The 26,448-nt window shown below is 37.3% G+C and overlaps 1 protein-coding gene, 1 long non-coding RNA gene and 1 other non-coding gene across 7 annotated transcripts in view; 1 reads left to right on the top strand and 2 right to left on the bottom strand.

Annotated features, from left to right (window-relative positions):
- VPS45 (vacuolar protein sorting 45 homolog) overlaps positions 1-26,448 on the bottom strand; it is a 46,234-nt gene that overhangs the window by 4,824 nt on the left and 14,962 nt on the right. For 3 of the 4 annotated variants that reach the window (XM_036343620.1, XM_036343619.1, XM_036343617.1), the window contains 4 exons: positions 18,490-18,648; positions 18,235-18,342; positions 17,307-17,428; positions 11,058-11,189 (listed from right to left, as the gene is read on the bottom strand). In XM_036343620.1, the coding sequence (XP_036199513.1) occupies positions 11,058-11,189; positions 17,307-17,428; positions 18,235-18,342; positions 18,490-18,648 (521 nt within the window). Of the gene's footprint in view, positions 1-3,289; positions 3,603-11,057; positions 11,190-17,306; positions 17,429-18,234; positions 18,343-18,489; positions 18,649-26,448 lie in introns of those variants that run through there. The other variant, XM_036343618.1, reaches the window with a different exon arrangement.
- Positions 356-3,613, top strand: LOC118673127. 2 transcript variants are annotated; one of them, XR_004973313.1, is made up of 4 exons: positions 356-478; positions 1,650-1,773; positions 2,586-2,721; positions 3,510-3,613. It is a non-coding gene; the product is annotated as an uncharacterized LOC118673127 (long non-coding RNA). The 2 variants fall into 2 exon arrangements; XR_004973312.1 differs by having other exon boundaries at positions 1,650-2,721.
- LOC118673872 lies at positions 13,548-13,655 on the bottom strand. The gene has a single exon (XR_004973525.1). It is a non-coding gene; the product is annotated as a U6 spliceosomal RNA (small nuclear RNA).

Here is a 26,448-nt window from a genome sequence, read left to right as displayed (position 1 = left end):
CAGATAGAGTGAGGAAAACTGGTTCAGGAGAGAGGAGCAGGTTTGGAGTCACATCTTGGAGTAGGTGCCCAGGGGAAGGGCCGGGTTCTGCTGGAAGCGTTCATCCACTGTGACCCAACGGAAGGCAGAGGGCAGTAGCGGAAGGGGGAGCTGTTGGAGCTCTCTTCTAATGGCGTCTCTTCACAGTTACTGAACATCCTGAGTGGTATCTCCTGGATCTGTGTATTCTCAATATAAACTAGATGTTGAATTAAGGATCTGATGAATGAATACATGGATCAGATTTTTTTTTTAAAGAGGTTAAGACCCCAGCTTAAGTGTCACCTAACTTTTCCTAAATAACTGACAGCAATTTTACCAGGAACAAGGGAGAAGGTTGGCATTCAACATCTATGTCTGAAAACACTCGGGGCGGCTTCGGTAGAGAGATCATCCGGCTCCTCACTGGATTTCTACTTCACTTCCCATTATTTCTCAAGTACGTTGTACCATTTCCTCCCTCCTGTCCTTAACTTTGTTGTTTCCTCAGCCCTGACTGCTTTCTTCCTATGGAAATCCAACGTATTCTTTAAGATCTAGCTCAAACGCTATCTCCTCTGTGTAGCATTTCCTGAATGCTCTGCCAGAATTAATAATTTCTATTTAGGACACATTTTATTTAACTTGCATATATTAACTTGCACATTTTATTTAACTTGCATATTTAACTTGCACCTAAAACCCCCCTAACAACAGAAGAGAGTGAATTTATTAGTCTGAGGGTAGAGTCCAAATTGGTTCACAGCTTACATCTTTCTTTGTGGTCTATTATTTTGTTTTAAAAACTATTTTACTTTTCTATAAAGGAAGCTTTTAAATTTTGAGATAAACATATTTTAAGGTACTTATGAGTTAAATTATTTAATTCTGTCTCTGAAAATCTCTCCAACTAATTGGGGGAGAATGGAGACTCCAAAAGATGTTATCATGTTCATTTTGTGCCTGGATTAAGATATAAAACAGTTCCTTGATTATAAACAATTTCACTGAGGTTCTTTTATCCTATGACACTTTCCTACAAACAATGTAACTGCCTGTTAGGAAATGTGGCTGCTCCATCCCAGTTCCCACCTTAGTACTGGTGCCTGAAAAAACAAAAAGCGAAGCAAAACAAAACAAACACAGCCTTCGGCCCTATTTCCTCTCCCACTGAGAACAGGGAGACAGCAGCCAATAGGATTCTGCATGTACCCAGCACTGTGCGTATAACATTCATTGGGTAGCATGTGAGCAGAAAGGCTTATCCTCATAGTCCACAGGGCAAAAGAGTCATTCCTCGGTGTAAACCGCCTGTGCTACTGGTTACACAGATGTCTGAAAGGAGATTATTGTCTGAGAATAAAGAGCTACAGATGTACTTTCTCACCACTGAAACATCTGAGACCATGGCAATTTGTCAGAGCAACCGCAACTACAGGAATAGAATGGTAACCACCATAAAAAAAATTCAAGAAACAAAGCCCCCAATAACCTAACTGCAGAAAGCCTTGGATGCCAATGACTCTATGCAAGTCTATGAATTATAGAGGCACTGACTCTGGGGGCCTCAAAGGGGAAGTTATAAGTGAGCACAAGTGAAAACTGAGTTACTAAAACTTTTCTCCTCACAGATCATGAACGTCACCTGCTATCTACACAGCAAATCTCATCACTGCCCCACTATATTCCCACTTAGGACACTAATATAACTCTGCTCCTGAATTATGTGAAAGTGAAGTATGGGTGATGACACAGGTACTGATGACGAATATCCAATCTTTTGTACTTTATTGCCCCCAGATGTGTTAATAATGGCAGCAGCAGCAGCAGCAAGTAGCCTTATTGAGTGCTTACCCTGTGCCAGATTCGTCTCCAAGCATTTTTTATATATTCCAAACATCACAATAGGAGCTATTATTGCCTCCATTTTACAGAAAATTGAGGCACAGGGAAATTTGCCTAAGGTCATACACGGAGACACATGGCAAAACTGGAGCCCGTGCTCTGAACTGCTATGGTGCACTGCCTCTTAACCCTTTGCGGTCCAATGTTATTTTTGGAATTCAAACAGTTGGGTCCAAATTAATTGACGGGATTGAATGTTGAACTTTTTAATGTTCTTATTGCTCAACATTGGACTTGCTCCTAGCGCCTGGTCTGTCGAGTCAGCCTCGAGGTTGGACCGAAAAGGGTTAAAAGACTGAAGAGTATAGAAAGGTGATTTATAAATAACATCCCATTCGAGCCAAAGCTCTCATGATAATCTGAGTGGAAGAGCATAGGTCCTGACGGATGCATCAGTCAGCAGGGGAAGGGAATACAGTTTTGGCAGAGGAACAGCAACCCAGGGCTGTGCTGAGGATAATCAACTCGATACTTTACTATTTAATAATCTCAGTGGCATCACATTGTCGACTTAAAAATCTGTAGAACATTTTTTTGTGATCATAAAAAAACATAGGAATGTAGATAATATAGGAAATAAAAAAGTAAATGAGTCACTTCTGTATCACTACACAGCACTTTGGAGCTTCTCCTTCCATTTTTAACTTTGTTTAACCCAACAGAACCTGAAACAAAAATGCAAATGCTGAATTGGGTCTTACAGACTAAAAGGCGTATCCTACAAACGTGTTAAGAGGAGAACATTTTCCTAAAGTGCAATGTTCTGGCTGCAAGAAACAGAAGCCTATTTAAACCAGCGTAAGTGAAAGAAAAAGGTATATTAGATGGAATGACGGTTGGGCTGGGGGTCTGTCACTGAACTAAGGGAAGCAGGAGGTCAGTGCCTCACAGAGCCTGCAACCTGGAGCTGGAGGCTGCTTTGAAACCAGACAGTATCTACCTCTTTGACTCTTTTCTTTGTTTCTGATTCTTATTTATTGGTCTCTTCTTTTAGTTTCACGCTGTTTATCTGGTGTGGTTTTTTTTTTTCTCTGCATTTGAGTTGAAGTAAACTTTTTAAACTAAACTTTTCCATACAAATTGATGATTTTTAAATGTATGGTTATTGTTAAGAATCAGGGGCTATCAATCCCCAGAAGGAAAGTAGGGGAGGGCGGGGGTAAGGGGAAGAGATCAACTGAAGGACTTGTATACATGTATATAAGCCAAACCAATGGACATGGACAACAGGGGGATGGGAGCATGAGTGTGCGGGGCGGGGGGAGGGGGGGGGGCGGGAGGTTGGGCGTTAATGGGGGGGATGAGGACACATTTGTAATACCTTAACTAATAATAATAATAAAAAAGAATCAGGAGCAGCTAACCTCAGTGCTGGCAAGGGCTTGGTGTGAAGGTATAAACTGGTAAAGTTTTCTGGCTAGCACACTGGTCATGTAGCATCTTCAAAGTGTTGCAGCAATTTCATCTCAACATTGCTAGTGGTGCATGAAATCTGAGATCAGCCAAATTTTAGCTTGAATTCCAGTCATATTGCACTTCCTTGCTATATGACCTCAGGCAAATTACATAATTTCTCCATGTTCCAGTTTCTTCATTTGAAAATTGGGATCAAAACAATATCACCTCTTGGATCATGAAGTTTAAATGAGGTAATATATGTAACAAAGCCAGCAGACTGTCTGAAATACAGAATATGCTCAATTATTATTATCATCCCAAGTGAACTGGACAAGTGAACAACTGAACAATTGAACATATGTATAATGTATATGTAAATATATATATATAAATGATGTTTATTACAGCACTATTTGTAAGAGAAAAATGATAAACAATGATTATCAAACAATATCTGTTTTGTCTCAAAATAGCTCTTGGAATACAGAAGGTACTCAATAAGTGTTTGTTGAGTGAACAACAAACTGAGGACTGGTTAAATAAATTGTGGCACAATCAGACAACAGAATACTATTCAGTTATAAACATGACATATATAAGTATCTTCATTGAAAGTACATGAATAGAATATTCCCTTTGATTTAAGATATGTGTGTATACATTAACAGAAAAAGGTCTAAGAGGCTGTACATCAAGATGGTGACATTTCCTATGGTGGGATGACAGCATCTTGGATATTTTTATCATCTTTTTTGCTTAGCTGTATTTAATTTTTTCCCCTACAATGACTATGCATTGATTTTGTAACAAGAACTATTTTTAATTAAAAACTGTATGTTCCAGTGCACAAATAAATTACAATAAGGGGGCATGTATATTTGAATGGGTTAAATTCACTTTCTCAGAAGCACCTGATTATTGGTTTATATACCCATTTTCCCATCAGACATTGATGCTTACAGATCTCGAAAACGTCTCCACCTCCCTAGCACCGTGCACTGAACCTTACATGGAATCACACTCAGTGAACGCTCGCCAGCGACGGGGGATGCGCTCATCACAGCTCTTGACATAGTGCCTAATACTTTGGTTACAGGAGGAAAGTCAACACTCCCCAAATTTCTACAAAGATGGTGATGGTTCCAACAGTTTCAAGACTGATCCCGAAATGCCCATAAGTGAAGAAGAGTCTCCTCCGGATTCCTCTTCCTTTGAAATGCAAATTCTGTCATAGGATCCCAATTTTTCTGTAAATAATTCAGAGATCCTACCAACTCGTGGTTACAGGAGAAGGTCCAAGTTTCTAATGTTACCTCTTTAGGTAGAAATCTATAAGTACCTGTTGATAATATCAATCAGCCCACTCCCAGCTTCAAATGTATTTAGAGAAATCCAAAATTCCAACTGTTTTCTAAGCTCTAAACTGTATTCTCTACAAAAACATTAATGTGACTGACTTTGTAGGAATTGCCTTATTGTAACACTTAGGTATTATCTCAGGCAATGATGAAACTAACAGCTGCCACTAGTTAATCAAGTTAATTTTTACTCAAAGAGCAACACTGTCTTAAATCTCATTCTTAATTATCTTTGGGTGGCAAAAATCTTAAAACTAAATGATTCCTCCCTTTCGTACTATTTTTCTCCTGCTTTGATTTACAGTATTTCCCAGTAGCCAGGAAGCGTCACATACTGGCCACTTGGTAAGAACATTTATAAGTAAGGGACTTCTAAAAAATCATAGCTAGATAAATTCTCCTAAAGTAGTATTTCAACTGAGGGCTTAGGTACCCGGAGACTAGAAACAGACGGTCTGAGTTCAGTTTCAGCTTTACCACTTATTAGCTCTCTATCTTTGGACAAGATACTTAGCTTCTCTATACCTCAGTTTCCTCATCTGAAAAATTAGGTTGATGATAATAATAAAAATATTCACCTTGCTATGAGAATTAAACAAAATTGATTGGGTTAAAGAAGCACTACCCAATAGAAATGTAAAATAAGTCACATATGTGAGCTAAGTAATTTTAATAACCACATTAAAATGGTAAAAATACATAAAATTAATTTAAAAATGTTTTTATTGATTTGAGAGAGAGAGAAAGAGAGAGGGAGAAAGCAGGAGAAGAAGAGAGAGGGAGGGAAGGAGGGAGACAGAGAGAGAAAAACATCGATCAATTGCCTCCTACATTCACCTCAACCAGCTCAATCAGAGTATCAATCCACAACCTGGGCTTGTGCCCTGACCAGATTGAACTGGTGACCTTTCGGTGACTGGATGACGCTCAACCAATTGAGCCACACTGGCCAGGGCCGTAAAATTAATTTAAAAAAATATATATTTTATTGATTTTTTACAGAGAAGAAGAGAGAGGGATAGAGAGTTAGAAACATCGATGAGAGAGAAACATCTATCAGCTGCCTTCTGCACACTCCCCACTGGGTATGTGCCCACAACCAAGGTACATGCTCTTGACCGGAATCAGACCTGGGACCCTTGAGTCTGCAGGCCGATGCTCTATCCACTGAGCCAAACCGGTTAGGGCCGTAAAATTAATTTTAATAGTATATTTAATTTAACCCATTTATCCAAAACATTATCAACTTAAAAAAATTATTAATTATATAATTTTACACTTGGTACTACAGTGTTTTTTAATTTTAAAAAAATATATTTTTATTGATTTCAGAGAGGAAGGGAGAGGGAGAGAGAGAGATAGAAACATCAATGATGAGAATCATTGATCAGCTGCCTCCTGCACGTCCCCTACTGGGGATTGAGCCTGCAACCCAGGCATGTGCCCTTGACTGGAATCAAACCTGGGATCCTTCAGTCCGCAGGCTGACACTCTATCCACTGAACCAAACCAGCTAGGGCTTAATTTTTAATTTTTTATGGATATATAATTCCTAGACAATAAAATTTACCAATTTTAAGTATATCATTTGATGATTCTGATAAAAGTTTACAGTCATTTAACCACTTCCTCAATCACCTGAGCCAGGACTTCTTAAAAATCAAGAAACTAACAAAACCTCAACAGCAGTAAGAGCCATGATGCCAGCCTATATCTTTGAATACATAGTGTCAAATTGCTTTCCAGAAGTTATTATACCAATTTATACATCTACTAGCAATGTCTGAGACTGCCTCACTGCACATTTTATCTTAAGGAAATAATCAGCGATGGGACAAGGGCTTATCAATATACAAAATGTTTTTTGCACCATTACTTATATCAAACAAAATTGTAAATAATATGTGTCCAATAGTAATGGTTAAAGACATTCTTAAAATGAAATTATATAGCCATTAAGATTATTTTAAATAATTAGTAATTACATGGGAAAATGTTCTCAATATAATTCAAAGTGAGAAAAACAAGTACAAAACTGTATAGACACTGAAATCCTAATTATGCCAAAAACATGAAACAAAACTCAGAAACCTTTAGGTAAAGAAAAAAACATTAGGAGGAAATATGCCAAAACAGTAACAGTGGTAAACTTTGAGTTGTGGTATTATGTGGTTTTAACTTTTATGTTGAATCTTTAAAATAAACGTGAATTACTTGGGGGAAAACCTCTTTTTCTTCATTTGCCTTTGCTACTTAGAGAGAAAATAACTGAAAAAATGGGACCATTATTGTGCATGCAGGTTTAGAGCTAATGAGGGTTTTACTGAATCCAGTAGTATTTCAGAGAACCTACTGTGTCTAGTCATTATTACTGGCCTGACAGGAATCTGTTGTGAGAGGACTGCTGATCTGGAGTCACCTTCTAAATCTAGCAGGATCCACCCACCTCCTTGTCAAAAGTCTTAAGAAGCGCTGAACTGACAGCCCTGACGTCTGGCGCTCTCTTCACCTACAGCTCAGGCGGGGCCCAGGCCACGGCCGTGCTGTTGGCTAATACAGTCACCTCGCCTCCCTCTTCTCCACTTTTATCCTGGACTTCGAGGAGGCAGAGGGACTTCTTCTACTGGGAGAACAATTCCATCCACATGGATCTGTTTCTGGGCCTCTCAGCTCACACAGCTAACTTAACGTGTCAACTGCTGCCAGCAGGGACTAGAACTCTTTAATATTGATTAACTTGTGAAGTGATAGGTAAGCTAGCTCAAAACCCAAACCAGGATGCTCATTTATTTGCAAGGTAGGATCATGTGCATCAGAAACACAACTAGAGTAACTGCTCAGTCTACTGTAGGTGAATAAATAATGGGTACAGTTCATTTAAATATATCTAGGAACTTGCTTTTTAAAAATTTTTTTACAATAATCCAAGCTCATTTTGAACATTTAAGAGAAATCATACTTCTCTCAATTCATATTAGCTTTGATAGCCAGTGTGATCTTGCTAAAATATGAGTTGACTGTCATGGTTCTTCTCCAAACTCTACAATACATACAAAAACTGTACACAAATGTTTATAGCAGCATTAGTCCTAACAGCCAAAAGGTGGAAACAACTCAGAAGTCCATCACTGACAAATGGATAAAGAAAATATGGTGTATGCATACAATGAAATATCATTCAGCCATAAAAAGAAATGAAGTATTGATATAGGCTACAACATGGATGAACCATGAAAACATTTTACTAAGTTAAAGAGACACTCACAAAAGTCTCTATGTTATATGATTCCATTTATATGAAATGTCCCGAACAGAGAAACCTACAGAGGCAGAAAGTAGATTTGTGGTTGCTTAGGGCTGGGTGGGGAGGTGATGAAAATGTTCCAAAATTGACTGTGGTGATGGTTGCATATATTTGTGAATATACTAAAAACCACTGAATTGTATACTTTAAAGGGATGAATTTTATCTCAACAAAGCTGTTTAAAAAGACCCACATCCTACAATGCCCTTTAACTCAGAGTGAAGACTGGTCCTCACAGAGTCTGTAGGGCCCTCCATGACCAGGCCCCGGTACCTCTGACTGCATCTCCCTCACCTTGTGCTCTGGCTCACTCCCCCCCAGACTCTCCAGTCTCCTTGGACACACTGCACGAACCTGCTTTGGGACACAGCTCTGCTGTGCCTGGCACACTCTTTCCCCCATGTGTTTGGCTTCCTCCTCCAAGTCTTTGCTCAAATCTTTTCTCAGGGAGGCCTTTCCCAACACCACACTGAGTAGTGTGAATCACTGCCGCTGCCCCCATGCATTACCCGCGTCCCTTCACACTGCTCTGTTTCTTTCTCCCATGGTTTCATCACCTTCTGACTTGCTATCACATTTACTGATTTTTTAAGTTTATTGCTTATTTATGTCTCTCTTTGCATGAAAATGTAAGCTTCATGAGGGTTAGGATCTTTATTTTAATCAGAGGTATCCTAATGCCTCAGTAAACATCTGAAGAATGCGTAAGTTGATTACTGACTTTAGCTATTCTGATTCATTCAATAAATACATATTTATTCATCTATTCTAGAACTCATAACTAGGCAATACGATTTGATTCTTCCACATAGATGCTGGTGAAAGTATTTGTGGTGCTACAGAATTCATGGCATATATGATTCCTAGAAATGGAAATCTGACTTTCCTCCTTAATTTAGGATAGATTAGGCCAGAATGACTAATGAGACAAACGAAAAAAGCAGGGAGAGAAGCAATTCCTTAAGAAGTGCAAATACTGACACAGGAGACGATGCACACTGCAAACCTGCATGTACCTCAGAGAGAAATGGACAAAGTGCTTAGGGCAGACACTACTGAATCCATTACCAGATCCTTTTTCAGGGCACCTTTTCTGCCTTCAAAAAAGCATGAAAGTTATCCCTAATGAAGTCTCTATAATTAGTCACTACCTTTTATTTCTTTGTATTATGTACCAAGGAGAAGGAAAAACAATAAAAAATTCATATTACATTTTATATGGCTATGGAGAGAGAAGAAGATATTTACTGCCTCTCTTTATTCAGAAGGCAATTTTATTAAGAATGTTGCTAAGGAGGTAATAAGCTTCTTTTCTTTTCCTTGCACAGTTATCAAATTTTACTGAATTTTATACTTTCTGAGTTAAAATATTTTCAGAATAAGTATATATTCCACAATAAAGGGAAATTATGTTAAAAAGTCAAATAATAATACAAAGTGAAATAATACAGAAATACCTCTAAAATGATTCTCAATGAATCCAAGTATGGCTTAGTATGGCTCTCTCAAGGTTCCCAATCATTAAATTCAACTCTCATGCTGTGGTTCTCTAGTCCACTCTTTTTCCTCTATCTGTCCTACCTTTAACGCCCAAATTAATCTTCCTAAAATACTGTGATCCTCTTATAATTTTACTGCTTAAACTTTCAATGATTCCTCATTTTCTATAGAAGAAAGTAGAAATTCCACAGCCTGGAATTCAAGGCCTTCCACAATCATGACATTAACTTTTTTAAAAAAAGTTTTTTATTGATTTTTTTAGAGAGAGGAAGGGAGGGGAGAGATAGAAACACCCATGAGAGAGAAACAGGGATTGGCTGCCTCCTGCAGGCCCTCTACTGGGAATGGAGCCTGCAACCTGGGCATGTGCCCTGGCTAGGAATCAAACTGGTGACCTCTTGGTACATGGGATGATGCTCAACCAACTGAGACACACTGGCTGGGCAACTTTCTTTCTTTTCTTTTTTCTTTTCTATTTTTTTGGCAACTTTCTTTTTTAATTATAACCTGAGGATATGTGGTGTTTCTTTGTTTGTTTTGTTTGGTTATTTTGTTTTGACTTTATTGATTTGAGAGAGAGAGGAAGGGAGAGAAACATTGATTGGTTGCCTCCCATACGTGCCCTGACTAGGGATCGAACCCCCAACCTAGGTATGTGCTCTGACTGGGAATTGAACACACAACCTTTTGGTGTATAGGATGATGCCCTAACCAACTAAGCCACCTGGCCAGGGCTGAATCTTTTTTTTTAAATCACCTTAGTTTTGACATTATCTTTCTAAGTTGTGGCTGCTTCAGCAGGTAATGTCAAAATTTTTACCAAACAATTAAAACACACACACTCCTCTTATTTAATGGTAGAATAACAGCTTAAGGATTAACAAGAAGATACCTAATGTCTTTGGCTATACAACTAAAAGCCATTTTTCCAACAGAATAGGGCATATTTACCTTACAACCAACTACAGAAACAGAAAGTATAACAGAAATATGATTGCTTGCTGCTCTTTTTCTATGTATGTTACCGACAGCTTTCTGCAACTTGCTCATGTAGTTAACTCTGCCTAGAATGTGTTCTCCATTTCCTACCCAAGGCGCAACATATAAACCATCTTTTCCATGAAGCATTTGCTAATTCCTTTTAGCCACTCAGAGAATCCAGGGCTCTTTCATCGGACTCTCTAGGCACTTATTTTCTTCTTATTTTTTTTTTTTACATTTTTTTCTTTCCTTACAGATAATGACTTATTTGAGATAGGCTCTTTATCTTATTCATCTTTGTATTCTTCCTACTAAATACTTATTGAATGACTGTAGTTAATCAACACAATAGAGAAACTCACAGAATTCAACATTATGTCTAGGTATTTTCGAAGTGGCAATTAGATTTCTCCTTCTCTGAACATAGGCAGGAAACATGAATTGTCAACAAGTCAGGTAGGCCCTTGCTTTTCAGGTCTTTGACTTAATTAAGTGATTTATGAACCTCATGGAGTATAGATCTTTCATCTCACACAAACTCTACATTACTCTATGAACGGATGATGTATTTTGGTCTTCAGCAGTTCCCTTACCTTTTCGTGTTGTGCACTGTGGTTCCTCCCAGGACAATCCTCACTCCAGGAGTGGTCCGGTTCAGGTTATAAACTGTTAGCGCTTCTTCATAGGTGGCTCCTCCAATTACAAACACAATGATATCCTGAGGTCTGAAATAATGAAGACATTTAATATCATAGGACAAGGGGGATGGCAAATATTTGTTGTTACTATGATATACACAGTTTTAATTTCTGAATCTTTCTTTTTGGTGGAGGAAGCATAATTAAAGCAGAACAGAATGAAAGGTCTAAAAAAAGTTTTAATTATCTGAAATTGGCAGGAAACAGAGCAAGAAATGCTGAATCGTGATTTGCTTTCTGTTTATGAGCGGATGTCTTATAATTTCTGTGCTGTGGATTTCAGAATAGCACAATAGTGTTTGCTGGAACCAAATGTAGAAATATTCTTTTATATTCAAGAGGCTGCAGAGTACTTCACTATGGCATGATATCAATATAGCGGTAATTTATGCTTGTACTACACATCTCTCTTCATGTGTAAGACCTTTGTCAAATATTTAGTACAGTGTCATTACAATGGCCTCTGTCCAAGGACCTCAAAGTGTTTTGGAAACCACTGGTATATTTGGATGTCCCATAACTTGGGAACTAGAAACATTTAGTATTTTGAGAGTAAAAAAAGAATGTGACACAGAAATTAATGATGCTTCTAGGAACTCCACCTCTTTTTAAAGTCTTTGTTCCTCAATCCTTTGATAAACCAAGGGAAAGAAACCATGGAAACGAACAAACCAAAAAGCCCCTGAGTGCTGTTTTGAAACTGGACATGCTGACACATCAGCTCAGTCACTAGCCTCCTTTGGGAAGCTCTGTACAGTTTTACTGTGTTTCAGTTTTTATCAAAATGGCTTCATAACAACAGTGATAGGTCCTCCTCTTAGCTCCTTCTGTAGATGGCAACAAGGAGGAGATCATGTTATTTTTAAAACTGTTAAAGTTTGCCTTGTTTTTATTCTCTCATGCCATCAAAAGAAGATACAATTACTTAACCTTAGTCAGCAGTTAATTTTGTTAAATCACTTCCTGGACATTATTTAAAACTACATCAAGCAGAGGCATCCATTTGGGAGGTTACAGCACAAAACTAAATAGAAACATCTTTAATTAAAGGATATAATGCTTACGTATAAGTCATGTTCGTCTACATTTTTTTTCTGTTTTATCTCTCTCTCTCTATTCTTTCTAAACAACAACAAAACCTTGAAGGAATTAACTGAGAGAATATTAGTTCCTGTTGGACTCCTTGGAAACAGAATCAAACACTGTGTCTATTTAAAAACGTTCCCTCTCACTTTAGTCCTCTTGTACCCGTTTCTCCCTAGAGGCAAACATTTCTTGTCTTTTATGCATCCTTTTAAAAATATTATCTGTTTGTATATAAATACACATATATATGGCAATTAAATTTCTCTGATCTATATGTGATTTCCTCTAGTAGTTCAGAGAAGTAGATATGAACGTTAAGTCTAAATTATTTTTTTAAAATATTTTTTTATTGATATCAAAGAGGAAGGGAGAGGAAGAGAGAGAGAGAAACATTGCCCTAACCGGTTTGGCTCAGTGGATAGAGCATCAGCCTGCGGACTGAAGGGTCCCAGGTTCGATTCCAGCCAAGGGCATGTACCTTGGTTGCGGGCATATCCCCAATAGGGGGTGTGCAGGAGGCAGCTGATCGATGTTTCTCTCTCATCGACGTTTCTAACTCTCTATGCCTCTCCCTTCCTCTCTGTAAAAAATCAATAAAATATATATTTTTTAAAAAGAAACATTAATGATGAGAATCATTGATTGTCTGCCTGCTGCATGCCACAATGGGGACTGAGCCTACAACCGAGGCATGTGCCCTGACTGGAATCGAACTGTGACCTCCTGGTTCATAGTTCAACACTCAATCACTGAGCCACGCCAGCCAGGCAAGGCTAAGTTGTTAACCCAATATTAATCTGGTGTTTTACATATCAGAGGTTCTTCATAAACTTACAGGAACACATTACCACCACTGTCCACGAATAAGTAAAATGTTCTACACTATCAAGGTTTTGCCCTTCGAGTCCTTGCCTCCAGTTACTGGCCAGTTTTTTTCTTGCTGAGGAAGGTCATCTGCTTAGGAAGAGTTGTATGATCACGATGGGAATATTTTTCTACCAAGTATGATAAACTCTCAATTATTTGGGGACTGAATATTCAGGCAAAATACAGGTTCTCTTCTTTTTCTCCAACTGATATGTGTTGTTTCAACTCTTACTACTATTTCTACAGAAGGGCAAGAGGAATGTGAACAGCTAATACTCAAATTCAGTTCTTGTCAGGATGTAGAACATATTTCATAAGAAAGGGGATTGAATAAAAATTACAGTTGGCTGTAATTTTAAAAACTAACACAACACTCTATAACTTTTATCACAGTATTACCCTCATTACTATACACAATTTCTTTCCTTTTTCTTATATATAGAACGCTTCACGAATTTGCGTGTCATCCTTGTGCAGGGGCCATGCTAATCTTCTCTGTATTGTTCCAATTTTTAGTATATGTGCTGCCAAAGCAAGCACTACACAATTTCTTTTTAACATTACATTTCTAAGGAAGTAAATTTGTAATTCTTTCCACTTTATTGGTACTACAAGTACCAATGAAATAATTAATAGCCTCTTAAGAACAGTCACAACTGATAAAGGATGAGTTCTGTGGGGGGAAAAAATCCAGTGTTACAAGAAGGTGCCTGTAAGGAGACTGAGGACACTCTAATAATAGTTTGGTTTGTGTTGAACTGTCCAGAGCAGCGGTTCTCAACCTGTGGGTTGCGACCCCTTTGGCGGTCGAACGACCCTTTCACAGGGGTCGCCTAAGACCATCCTGCATATCAGATATTTACATTACGATTCATAACAGTAGCAACATTACAGTTATGAAGTAGCAACAAAAACAATTTTATGGTTGGGTCACAACATGAGGAACTGTATTTAAAGGGCCAGAAGGTTGAGAACCACTGATCTAGGGGGTCAGCCTAGGTGGAAAATAGGGTGGGGAAACAGTTTCAGTTTTAAGAAATAATAAAATCCTCAAAACTAAAATAAAATTGTATTTTCAGAAAATGAGTCTTTTTCTTACAGAAAAATTCTATATGCAGTGTTCTTTACATTGAAGGACAACTCTAGCCTAAGAACCGTTATGCAGTTTATCTTGAATAAACACTCATGAGTTGCACAGATTGTTTCATTAGGAAGACGGGAGGGAAGTTCTTCCCTGCCGGGGCGCAGTGACTGTTGAGAGGAAGCAGACAGTAACCCTTTTGTTTTGAGTTCCTGATCTGGTAAATCAATTATTTGAAAAGCAGTTGAGCAGACTAGTAAGGATCATCCTGGAAAATGATATTGCATCTCTATAGCTGCCCTCTGCCCATCACCTGCCTCAGAGCACATCTGGCTCTTATGGAAAAAAGGGGCAAGAATTGGGAAGGAATAAACTCAAGGGGTTTCTAGCACAGCCAGAGAACACGATCCTTTAGTCTGATCATTGCAGGGTGCCAGAGCATTTTCACAAGACCAGAGAGGGAAAACATGTTACAGATGCTAACTGGGGGTGTAGGTTACCTTAATGTAAGGACAAAACCTGGACATTGGGATAGACTCTTAGTGCTTGACTCAACTGTGTGTGTCCCTAACAAAGATGACTGTCACATTTGGTTATGAAAATATTAATGTTTTCCTGAGCCTCCTACTACTCATTCAAGCTGGCTTAAGGAAGACATGACTGAAAAAATTTTTAAAAACATCCCTGACATTTATCCTTTTCATTCCTTTCCCAATGAATTTTATTTTATTTTATTATTATTATTTTTTTTTTTTGCGGAGGGGTCTGGGGACCCGGAGGGTAGCCCAGGCCTGGCTGGGCGGCGGGGATGGGGGGTGGAGGGTGGAGGGGGGAAGCGGCAGGGAGGGGAGTGGGATGGCGGGGGCGGCCTCTTTCCCAATGAATTTTAAAAGTAGATGTTCTGAAGAGGCCAATAGTAAAATATATAGCAAAACATTTTTATGATGGCTGAAGCTAAGTGGAATACGCAAGTTCAATTCTTTGTACACATCTTCCTGTTCTCTGTAATTCTCTATAGCAACCAAAAGCATTGATTAATGCAGACAGCCAACATTAGAAAGCAGCAGCCAGTTCATGCTGTATATAAATAAACAAGGGCACTTTGAGAACCCAACCAACTTACATCTTATTAGAAAAATAAACAAATTTTTTTTCATATAGAGTAGTTCTGGAAATCATTACTTCTATACATGGTAAGCAGAAAAACATAAACTTTTAAAAAATTGAAAATATTGAGATGACACTGGTTAATCAAATTACATAGGTTTCATAATAAATCATCTGTATATTGTATTATGTGTGCACCACCCCAGTACTTAGCTCACTCCAATTATATCCTTTATTTGCTTACTAGTTTCCTGTCTATCTCCTTCATGTAAGTTCCTTGAGGGCAGGTACCCATCTGTTCTGTCACTTCTAGTTCCCCAGCATCTACAATACTTCTTGACATACTGAAGACACCCAATAAATACTCATTATATAAAAGGATGAAGCAATTGAATTATTAACTATATATGTATTTATAATTGTGACAAATGCTAACAGATGCTGACAACAAATGTGCATTTTGAGCTTTGGTTGGAAAAATAAATCACCCAGATTAGAAAGGTTTCCTGTCATAATCTAATCATATACAACACACTCCTCTGGTGATCTATGGTGTCCCTTTAGTAATAAACATCTATTTTTTTTTGTTCAGTAATCCTGATGTAAAATTCATAAGAAAATCAATAGTTTTACTTTTATCAGAGCAATCAGAAGGCTATTTAATAGAGTTATACTGTTTTTCTTTTCTTTTTGTGCTGTTTTTCAAAAAGCCTCTATGATAGGTGAATGGCTTTTGGCTGGTTCTGATTCTTCCCACTTAGCTGACATTTCTGAACCTTGATGCCAAAACTGTTAGCTATTTTATCTGAATGAGCGTACTCTCTGAATTTAACCCCAGATGTTCTGCCTCTTACCTTGGATATTTTAAAAGATTTTTTTTTTCTGATACCAAATTATAAAGGGTTTTTTTTAAAGAATAAAGTGGCCGAAACTGGTTTGGCTCAGTGGATAGAGCGTCGGCCTGCGGACTGTAAGGTCCCAGGTTCGATTCCGGTCAAGGGCATGTACCTGGGTTGCGGCAGGAGATGTGCAGGAGGCGGCTGATCGATGTTTCTGACTCTCTATCTCTCTCCCTTCCTCTCTGTAAAAAATCAATAAAATATATATATAAAAAAAAAAAAGGAAAAGAAAAAAAAAAGAATAAAGTGGAAAAATATATCATATAAAACAGTCACCTAGGTGCCTCAAAACATTTTTCTCCTCCCAGAAATTAATTATATTTCTAAAACACTATTCTTCCAAGGCTCTTAGATTATGAGTAGCTAAAATTATAGAAGCCTTATACCAACAGTAACAATTCTCACATCATCCCATCTAATAGGATTAAGCTACACATATTAGGTTCTTTATAACATGTGGTCCCAATAAAAAAAATACACAAAAATATAATTTATAACTAGGTAGAATTTGTATATATTTAAAAATCCAGGGTGGAATAAATAAGTTGTCCTGGACAAGTTTTGTCTTTTTTAAAACAAATAGACCACTGGATTAAAATGACAATTAATTGCTTCCTTCAGTTAATACCCCAAAAGAAAGCCATCCTTTTCTTCTTTGTAACAAATGGCCTTTGTTAATGAGGTCTCAGTTTGTATGCTGGCCACATTTGGCAAAGTTCAGTCCTGACCAAAAATAGTAACCACCTGCTCTGGCTGGCAATCAAGCAGCAAATCTATTTTTGGCTTTAATGTTTGAAACTCCAAATGTTAGATGCCATGGAACTGAACCTTAAATGGCATAAGCAAACTGGTCTGAGACTAAAGAACAGAATGTAAGTATTTGGGTTGTTCCAAAACATCTGTTTCTTTATTCCAAAAGAAGTAATATTTCAGGTGTAGCTGGTGAATTTATATCTAACCTTGACACATGTAAAACCAAAAGAGTCTTAGAACTGAAACAATAGGGGAAGGAGGAGTAGAATGATATGATTGGAGTTGTAGTCCCTTACATTACTCTAAATGTCCTATTGTCTTAGTTTTATTATTAATATCTTTATATCTTACCTGTCTCTGAGTGTGCTGGGGCCTAGATAAGGGTACAGGTTTTCTTTAAGCTTTCCTTTGATGAGATGGTCCAGGGTCTCATGTAGGAAAGGTTGATGCTGAGTATACACGTTTTCTATTCCCTAAGACAGGGGAAATAGTTCTTATGTCATTTTTTGAAAACTTGCAATATACTGGTTTATGATATTCTTATCAGAAAAGAACATGCACTCAATAGAGATTTCATGAGGTAGATTCAAATAGGAATTTTATGGTTAGATAATTTTTAAAAATATATTCATCAATTAGAACTGTTCCAATCTCATACTAACACTGTAATTTAAGGCTAGCTACTTTAAAGGAATTTTAAAAATGAAATTGCTTAAATCCTTTAGCATCTATTCACTAACTCTCATCTTTTTGTGAAAATGTTACATGACAAGTAGAACAAATAAAAGGAATGGATTATGTAGAAAAATAGACTAGACACACTCAGGAAAATGGAAAAAATTTAGGCAGAATTAGAAAGGGTAGCAGATTAAAACCAATTTCTGACCATTTTAAGAAAATAGGTCAGTCTTTTTAAAAGATCTATAATTGTTTGCTTCATTTTTATTTTCCTTCAAAGAAAAACTACCTAACAAATCTTAAGTTATAAACACGTAGAGTGAAATAGTGATGACTAACAGAACCGTCTGTCTTTTCACTCTTGGGTTTTCCTGGAAATATCTCGGTATTGTCTGCTCAGCTATTTGGTCCAATGCTGATGCTGCTCCAGTATAGAATGCATTTTTTAAAAAGCTTTCAGGAGGATATCGACTTTAACTTCACTTAATCGACATAGTTCTAAATCAGCAGCCATCCGGGAGTTACTTTGATCACATTCATTCACTCGCAGACTCAGGGGTTTCAACTGTTGTTCATTTAGGACAGCACAGAGATGTCATACCTTCAATCCTTTGAGGAACTGTTTGGTAATAGCCACAGCATCTTTAGGGCTGAAGAGGTCACTTCCTCTGACCCGTTTACCACCGTATTCAACAACTGCAGACACAAGCTATGAGAGAGAGAGAGAGAGAGAGAGAGAGAGAGAGAGAGAACATCCTCTTATTGCTTGGGGATCAGGAAACTCATTTCACAAGAAAATAATTTTATTAAGGAAATGAAGACCTGTTTGGTGGGATTAACGTGTACATGTGGTTACCTTTCGATATTTCTCAGAAACACCCTTATTCCTGAGGTCCATCATTAGCCCTGGCAGGCTGTTGCTGCTGTGTCGCTCATAGTGCAGCGCGTAGAGCATCACCAGGCGGGCAGCATCGCATTCTGTCACTTTGGGGTTCTGCAGGAGCCTCTTTACATTCTGAAGAGAGACAGAGAGAACTGACATTTAACCCCCCTTCACTTGAGTGATGGTGTATAATATCTCAGATCTCATAATTACTGAATAGCAGTGATACATCTGAGTTCATGACTAAGATGACTACTACGGCAATGTACAGTTAATAGGTTCAGCAACTGTTTCAACTACAGAATATTAGATGCCTTTTGCCTAAGATAAGAATTAAATAAGGAAATAAATTCCCATTGTAATTGTTTAGGACAAACATGAATTAACCATGGATAGTTTTGTGTATGTTTTTCCTTTGATGAAATGGCCCAAGGTCTTATGCAGGAAAGGAACAACATATACTCTTTCTACCACTTCAATCATTACAGTACACAACAGAACTCACCAGCTGACTTGCAAAATGCTACTGCTTTCTCTTAGTGACTGGCCAGTGGGAAAAAAAGAGACAAATTGGTAGAATTTTACAATGGAGAACTCGGCTTAATTGCTAAGCAGCAGCAGATGTATCAATCTGTATCAACATTGTTTACAGGGATATGAGTATGTAAAAAGCATGTAATCTTTAAATTGAATACTTACGATCTTAATAGGCAGGTACCGACAGCAGGGAAAGCTGGACAAAATCATGTTTGTTTTGTCAACCCTCACAGTAAGGGATAAATGTAGATTTATATTTATTATGCAGAACAAATTAATTCAAGCCAAAAAATACTTTTTGAGCCCTAAGTGTAAGACACTATGCCACTGGAGGGGATAGCAGAGATGAATTAGAAACAGTTTCTGTTCTCAGTGAGTTCACAGATAATGGGGTTTAGGGGGATAAAAAAGTATAGCCCATTCTGCTACAAAGCATGTGTCTTTAAAGTACGTTAGCTCAGTGAGATTGATAAATATGGAAATGGTATCAGTTTAACACAGAAGGCATATTGGTTTATACATAATTTTTCCAGTATGTTAATATTTAGAAGAGACTGGGGACAAGCTTCTTCTTTAAAGAGGAAGATGTCAAGGAAAAAATCATAAAAATCCCACAGAAGTGTTTTCTGTAAGAAGTAGCTGGTTTTGTAGCTTTAAGAACTGCTGTGCTTTTCACTATGCTAAGCTATTGGGGAAAGGGCGAGTGCAGATGAAAAGGATGCAAAGATAATCCTCTGTTTTAAAAAGCAAAACAAACAACCCAAAACTAATTGACATCCCCCTATTGTATTTTTAATTTTGATGAAAACAGTCTCTATGAAAAGCAAATGTTTTTGAAACCTTATATTTTGAAGAATAAAACGTGAGACCCCAAAGGATGGACTGATTATATTTCTAGGTGTAAATGTCAGTGGAGATTTAACAGTGCTAGTGTTTATATTAGAATTGTTATTATTTTTATTGGGCTCTGCTTACAAAGTTACATACTTTTTTTTTTTTTAGTTATATAGACTTTAAGTGATCTGCCTATAACCTTATTTTCCTACAACTCTTGTTTATTTTTAGTGCATAATTTTGCAGAATGTGAGGCTTTATAGGAGCACATATGTGGCATTATAACAGAAACATATGTGTGCAACAAAACAAAACAAAAACCCAAAACTGAAAATCAGTGCAATGGAAGGAAGAGGACACAAAGTGAGGTACATCTGGTTGCTGGAGAACCAAGAAAGACTTCATGAAGGAGATGACATTTGCAAAATGCCCTAAAGAATGTTAGAATTAGTCTGAGAGACTGAAAGAGAAGATGCTATTAATAGGAATATGGAAATCAGAGAAAGAAATGGGTTGGACTGAAAGACCGTCAAGCGTCTTGGAGGGCCCTGGATTCTGAGGATGTAACAACTAACATCGATATGGTAATTTACAACTTATAAGATGCTTTTCACATACATTACCTTCTTAGTCCTTCACAACAATCAGGTCTAATGTCTCAGGACTCTCCCAGGAACCTCCCAGTAACTCTCTAGTATAAAAAGTTCTCCAAGTAAGATTCCTATTGTTGCTTTTCTGGGTCAACATTTCACTACCATGATTCTTTTTTTTTTTTTTTTTTTTAAATATATTTTATTGATTTTTTACAGAGAGGAAGGGAGAGAGACAGAGAGTTAGAAACATCGATGAGAGAGAAACATCGATCAGCTGCCTCCTGCACATCTCCCACTGGGGATATGCCCGCAACCCAGGTACATGCCCCTGACCGGAATCAAACCCGGGACCCCTCAGTCCGCAGGCCGATGCTCTATCCACCGAGCCAAACCGGTTTCGGCTACCATGATTCTTAAGGGATCAAAAAGAAAGATATTTCTCTTTCATTGATTTAAACCTTGCAGCATAAGAATTTCCTTACTTTTTTCATTTTGTGGTACCTTTTCCACAGAGCAGTCACTGAATACAACCTATTTAGAATATCTGTTCAAATGTTCCCCTGGTTTTTACTATAACATGAAGAAATTTCAGGGTATAAATGATCATCAACTAAAAGCATACAATTTCATATGTATTTCAGTACCTTGGCATAAATTTCAAACACCTATCTAGGATTTCTGTTGTCACTTTTCTTAGAGGCACAATGTTTCGTTTTCTGCTCTTGCAGTCACTCTTTTTACCTGATAGCTACTCCATTTCTAGCTGACCTGTCTCTGTACTTTTAAACAAATCTGAGATATTCAAGTAACTATATGCCCACATAAGTGCGATGGGGACAGTAAAAGACTATTTGTAGCCATTAGCTTTTACCCTTCCTACCTTCTAATTACGTTCACTTGAATCTTGACTTGGCTCTCTCTGTTTCCTACTACAGAATCCACTTCTATTCCTTGAGATTTGATCCTGGTATCTAGAGTCCCTGGCTTGACTCTTAGCTCTCCTTCAAGGACTTGGTCCAGAGCTGAACCAGGATTACTTTGAGTAGACTACTTTGGAGCCCTTAGGACCCAACCGTGGTCAGGGCAGTGTTCTAGCTAGACTTACCTATTTCATCAAGAAAAGAAACCTAGCCCTAACCAGTTTGGCTCAGTGGAAAGAGTGTTGGCCTGCAGACTGAAGGGTCCCAGGTTTAATTCCGGTCAAGGGCAAGTACCTTGGTTGTGGGCACATCCTCAGTAGGAGGTGTGCAGGAGGCAGCTAATCGATGTTTCTCTCTCATCTATGTTTCTGACTCTCTATCCCTTTCCCTTCCTCTCTGTAAAAAATCAATAAAATATATTTAAAAAGAAAAGAAACCTATAGGTATGAGTTATTTTTTCTCTTTCAGCTATGTAAGTCCTTGAAGAAACAAGGCATTTTTGCCTGCCTGGATCCCATGTTATTCTTTGACTTTTGAACTATTTCCCTCATGACCAGGTGACTCATTAATTTTACTTACAGTGGTATGTGGTATATTGAGATTTCAGGGTACTGATTAGAGAAGAGGAAAAAAGGAATCTGAGAGATTTTCTCTTTTCATATTAAAATTTCCATAAGCTTTGAGGATATAAAGAGAGAAAAGTATACTATCACATGAACAGTGGCTAAATAAAGAGCAAAACAAAATTATTGCTCTCTTAAGGAGAAAAGTTTCAAAGATCTTTCACTGAATTTGTGTAGGCCAAATCAAGAAATAGGAAAAGCAAAGCAAAAACACTGTCGTTGAAGATCAGGTTTCAAAAGAAGCTAACAGTCACTCAAAAGACATTAATAAAAAACAATTCTGATATTTAGAGCTTCTTCCATTGTTTTGGGATGACTACTTTTCTATCAAAACTTTGATGAGGCAGCACAATGAGAAAATAATAACATACCTACATTTTAAACCACTGTACACATTACAGATGAAGTCAGCCAATAAAGACTGTCCCATTATTTGCTTTAATTTAAACTAAAGAACAGGAGCTCTACCTTGTTGTATACTATCACTATCACATTAATGTAGTAAATAAATAGTATTATTCATTGAGCAGATGGGAACAGCAAAATGGAATTGGTAGAAACCTTCAACATGCGGATATGATAAAAAATGAGTCTAATCTAATAGTTTGAGAAAACAGTATTTGGGGATATAAAGAGCTCTATCCAGGAAAAATAATAGGCAGTAGGTAGGACCCAATTCCACTGACTGGCAAATAGTCTAGTTAACATAAAATCCAGTTTTGCTGAAGATCTTCTGGTCCACACTCTTTCTGAAACACTAAACACTGGTTTAGAAAAGGATCATTTTTACTTCTAACTGAGCAAAGTAAAATTGTCAGCTCTATGTGTCCCAAACAATTTTCTCATGATTTTAATGAAAAGCAAAGCAAAACAAAACAACAAAAAAACCCTCTGAAACCAGGGAGAGATCCAAGGTTATGACTGAAGTAAAAAAATATGTCCTGGGTGCCATAAAGAACATAGAATGTACCACCAAATAATAACACTGATGATGGTGATCGCTAATACTTGTTGAATGTTATAACTACCAGGCACCATATGAAGTGCTTCACATGTACTAGCATATTGCACCCTCACAAAAATCTATGAAATACTGTTATTTTTCTTCATTTTACAGTAAAAAGAATAAGACTATTTTTAAACTCAAGCCATCAAAGGCCCAAACTCTTAACCACTACTCCACATTGCTTCAAATAGAGCTCTTTTCATTTTTCTAACAAATATTTATTGAGTCTCTACTATGTGCTATTAATAGTATGATTACCAGGAAAGAAAGACATAAAATAGACTAGTTCCTCCTTCCAAATAAAAAGTTGTGAGATGACAATATGGGGGGGGGGGGGGTTGTTTACTTTCTGAAGATGTTTCTCTTCATGGTATGAAAAAAATCTTCCTTCTAATCAAACGAGTCTTTTCTGAGGCTATGGATATGTATGCTTCAGTGGTAGTATATAATAGTTTGGGTCTAGTGAAATTCTTTCTAAACAAAAATGTTGTTAGACTATAGAATAACTGGTTAGAAATGGCTTATAGGTTAATGTTTGGCAATATATGAGCTTTTTCTCTCTCTCACCATGTTACAATTACTATTCAATAAAGCAAACCCCATCTGTACTAAAAAAAAACAACCCTCAATTCATTCCTTCATGACGTATTATAATCTAGGGTCAAGCCAAGGAATGCTATAACCCATCTAGGGGTCAGGCCCCTGGCATCTACTCATTATCAAACAGAAGTTCCCTTTATAGACTATTTAAGTCATGTTGCCAAAGAAATCCATTATGATGGCGGGAGTACAAATCAACTGCTCACTGTAAAACCCTAATACCATGGGCAAGAAAACCTTCAAAAGATACCTTTAAAAAATGTAAAGTGGATCACAAATGGAATTCATATTTTAAAAGTACTATCTTTCTTTTAAAGTGAACCCCTCCCCCCCCAAAATATTTCAGGCAAGGAATTACAGTAATTTTGTTCCAACTGCTTACCATTTGGTAGAGAGATACAAATAAAGATATTAAATTTGGCTAGTGATTATGTTTGGTTCTATTGTTTTAAAGGAAAAATAAAATGATAAACATAAGGAAATTTAAATTTAGTTATAGGGCAAAATTTGTTTTTATTTAGGAAGAGAAGAAAACTCATTTTATTGAGAAAAACAAAAAGTTTTCATAGAAATATTTCTATTAGGCCCATGAAACAATAGACTTTAGTAGTGTTGTTTAAAACTGTCTTTAGTCGTATTGTTTAAAGTAAGTTGGTCAAGTTAAATAGATTGTGATACAACTTTACAAAGAAATGGTAAAAAGAATGAGTCTTTAGATATTTATCTGAAGCCATCCCTGAGAGACATAGTTAAGTGAGCAAGTAAATGCAGAATTATGTACAATATGGTATCATTTGAATTTAAAGAGTGGGAGATATACACATCCAAACAGGCTTGCACAAATACAGAATAACTGAAACTAGTAACAAACCCAGCTTTTACTATATATCTCTCAAATATATCTTATTTAAGAATCAGAATTTAAGACAATTAAAAAATAATAAAGTCCGCCTACATTTTTTGTGAAGATTTAAGAACATAGGGATAAAATTCAAGGCCAGAGTGGCTGCGTTGGTTGAGTGTCATCCATGAACTGAAAGGTCAGGGGTCTAATCTCCGGTCACGGCACATGCCTGGGTTTCTGGCTCGATCCCCAGTAGGGGGCCTGCAGGAGGCAGCCAATCAATGTTTCTTTTTCCCTCCCTCCCCCATCCTCTGTCTATAAAATCAATAAAACATATTTTTAAAAAGTGATGATAGAGGTACTTTTCAGAAATATAAAGCAAATAGCATCTTCATGATTTTCAAAATGTTGATGTTTTCAGGGGAAATTCTGATAAACATTTTAAAAAAGTAAAGGCCAACAACTACCTATCCCAGTAAAGACCTTGGTATAACTAGAGCAACCACAGGTGGGTGCATTTCTTTCTTCTGCTTGTACAGATATTTTTAAAAGTATGCTTAGAGGGCCCTGACCAGTTTGGCTCAGTGGATAGAGTGTTGGCCTGGGGACTGAAGGGTCCCAGGTTCGATTCCGGTCAAGGGCACATCCCCAGTGGGGGGTGTGCAGGAGGCAGCTGACCGATGTTTCTCTCTCATCGATGTTTCTAACTCTCTATCCCTCTCCCTTCTTCTCTGTAAAAAAATCAATAAAAATATTAAAAAAAAAAAGAATGCTTAGAGGAAGGGAACCAACATTTACAAAGCACCTATCACCTATCATATGTGAATAATCTGACATATTTCATTGAATCCTCATAACAATCTAAAGGTTTGAAATCATTATCCCTGAGGCTTGGGCAAAGTAAATAATTTTCCCAAAGAAACGGTGGTATGTAGAGACAGGCTATCAGCCAGGACCGTCTGGCTCCAAAGCCTGTGTTGTTTCCATTAGACCACACGGGCTTTATTTTATAAAGTAAAATTGTAGCAGGAAAAGAAAGAGACTAAGTTTTAGAATATTGGGTCCTTATCAATACGGAAATGTGCTTCTTATTTTAAGTAGCTTAGAAATGGCTATCTCTCAAAGAACTTATTCCCAAGCTAACTTATTGTCAGTGACATCACACTGTGCCATTTCTCAGGAACCCTGGAATTATCTCTGATTTGTTCTTATTATCCTTATATCCAATCTGTCACTAAATTGTTGTTTTCTCCCTTTGAAATGCCTCTTAGCTTTCCTCTTATTGTACATTTTTTACTACTATTGCTACGAGTCCACTAGCCTCACTGACTTCAGGTTTTTTTTACCTCCAAAGTATCCTAACTAGATTACATTTCCTAAAGTACTGCTTTTATCATATCAACTTTCTACATAAGACCCTACACTGGATCTCTTTGCCTATCTCAGCAAGTATAAATTCCTCTTATAAGCTTCTGCATAAACTGCTTCGTGTTTACCAAATCACTTTCATCTCCTATTCTCTTCCACACCCATTTTCAACGGGTGAAACTGTTTATTCTTTTCTGCATACTTCTGCATCTTTGCTTTTGCTGCTATTCCTGACTGAAATCCTCCTCCAGATTCTATTCATTCTTTATAGACTATCTTAATGGCACCTTCTCTCAGAAACTTTTCCTAATAACCGCAAATCTTATCGTCAGTATCACAATTTTGATTTAAATATTATGTTGCAACACTAATTGTTGCACTAGCTACACTGAATTATTCTCTCCCCCCTACATATGTATATATATATTTTTTACATCTCCATGCCTGCATTCTCTGCTGAGAATTTCCCCCCTTTTCTCTGGTTGGTACACTCCTCCTCCTTATTTATTTGTCCAGACCCACATCTAATGTCATCTTCTCTAAGAAGCTCTAAGAAGCCTCAACTTTAGGGAAAACTGTTGTCCTTTCTGTGTTTCCATATTCCGTT

This window comes from Myotis myotis, unplaced genomic scaffold (genome assembly GCF_014108235.1).
Source record: "Myotis myotis isolate mMyoMyo1 unplaced genomic scaffold, mMyoMyo1.p scaffold_m19_p_18, whole genome shotgun sequence".
NCBI lineage: Eukaryota > Metazoa > Chordata > Mammalia > Chiroptera > Vespertilionidae > Myotis > Myotis myotis.
Note: the sequence above shows the minus strand (reverse complement) of the source record. Positions and strands in the feature narration are given on the sequence as shown.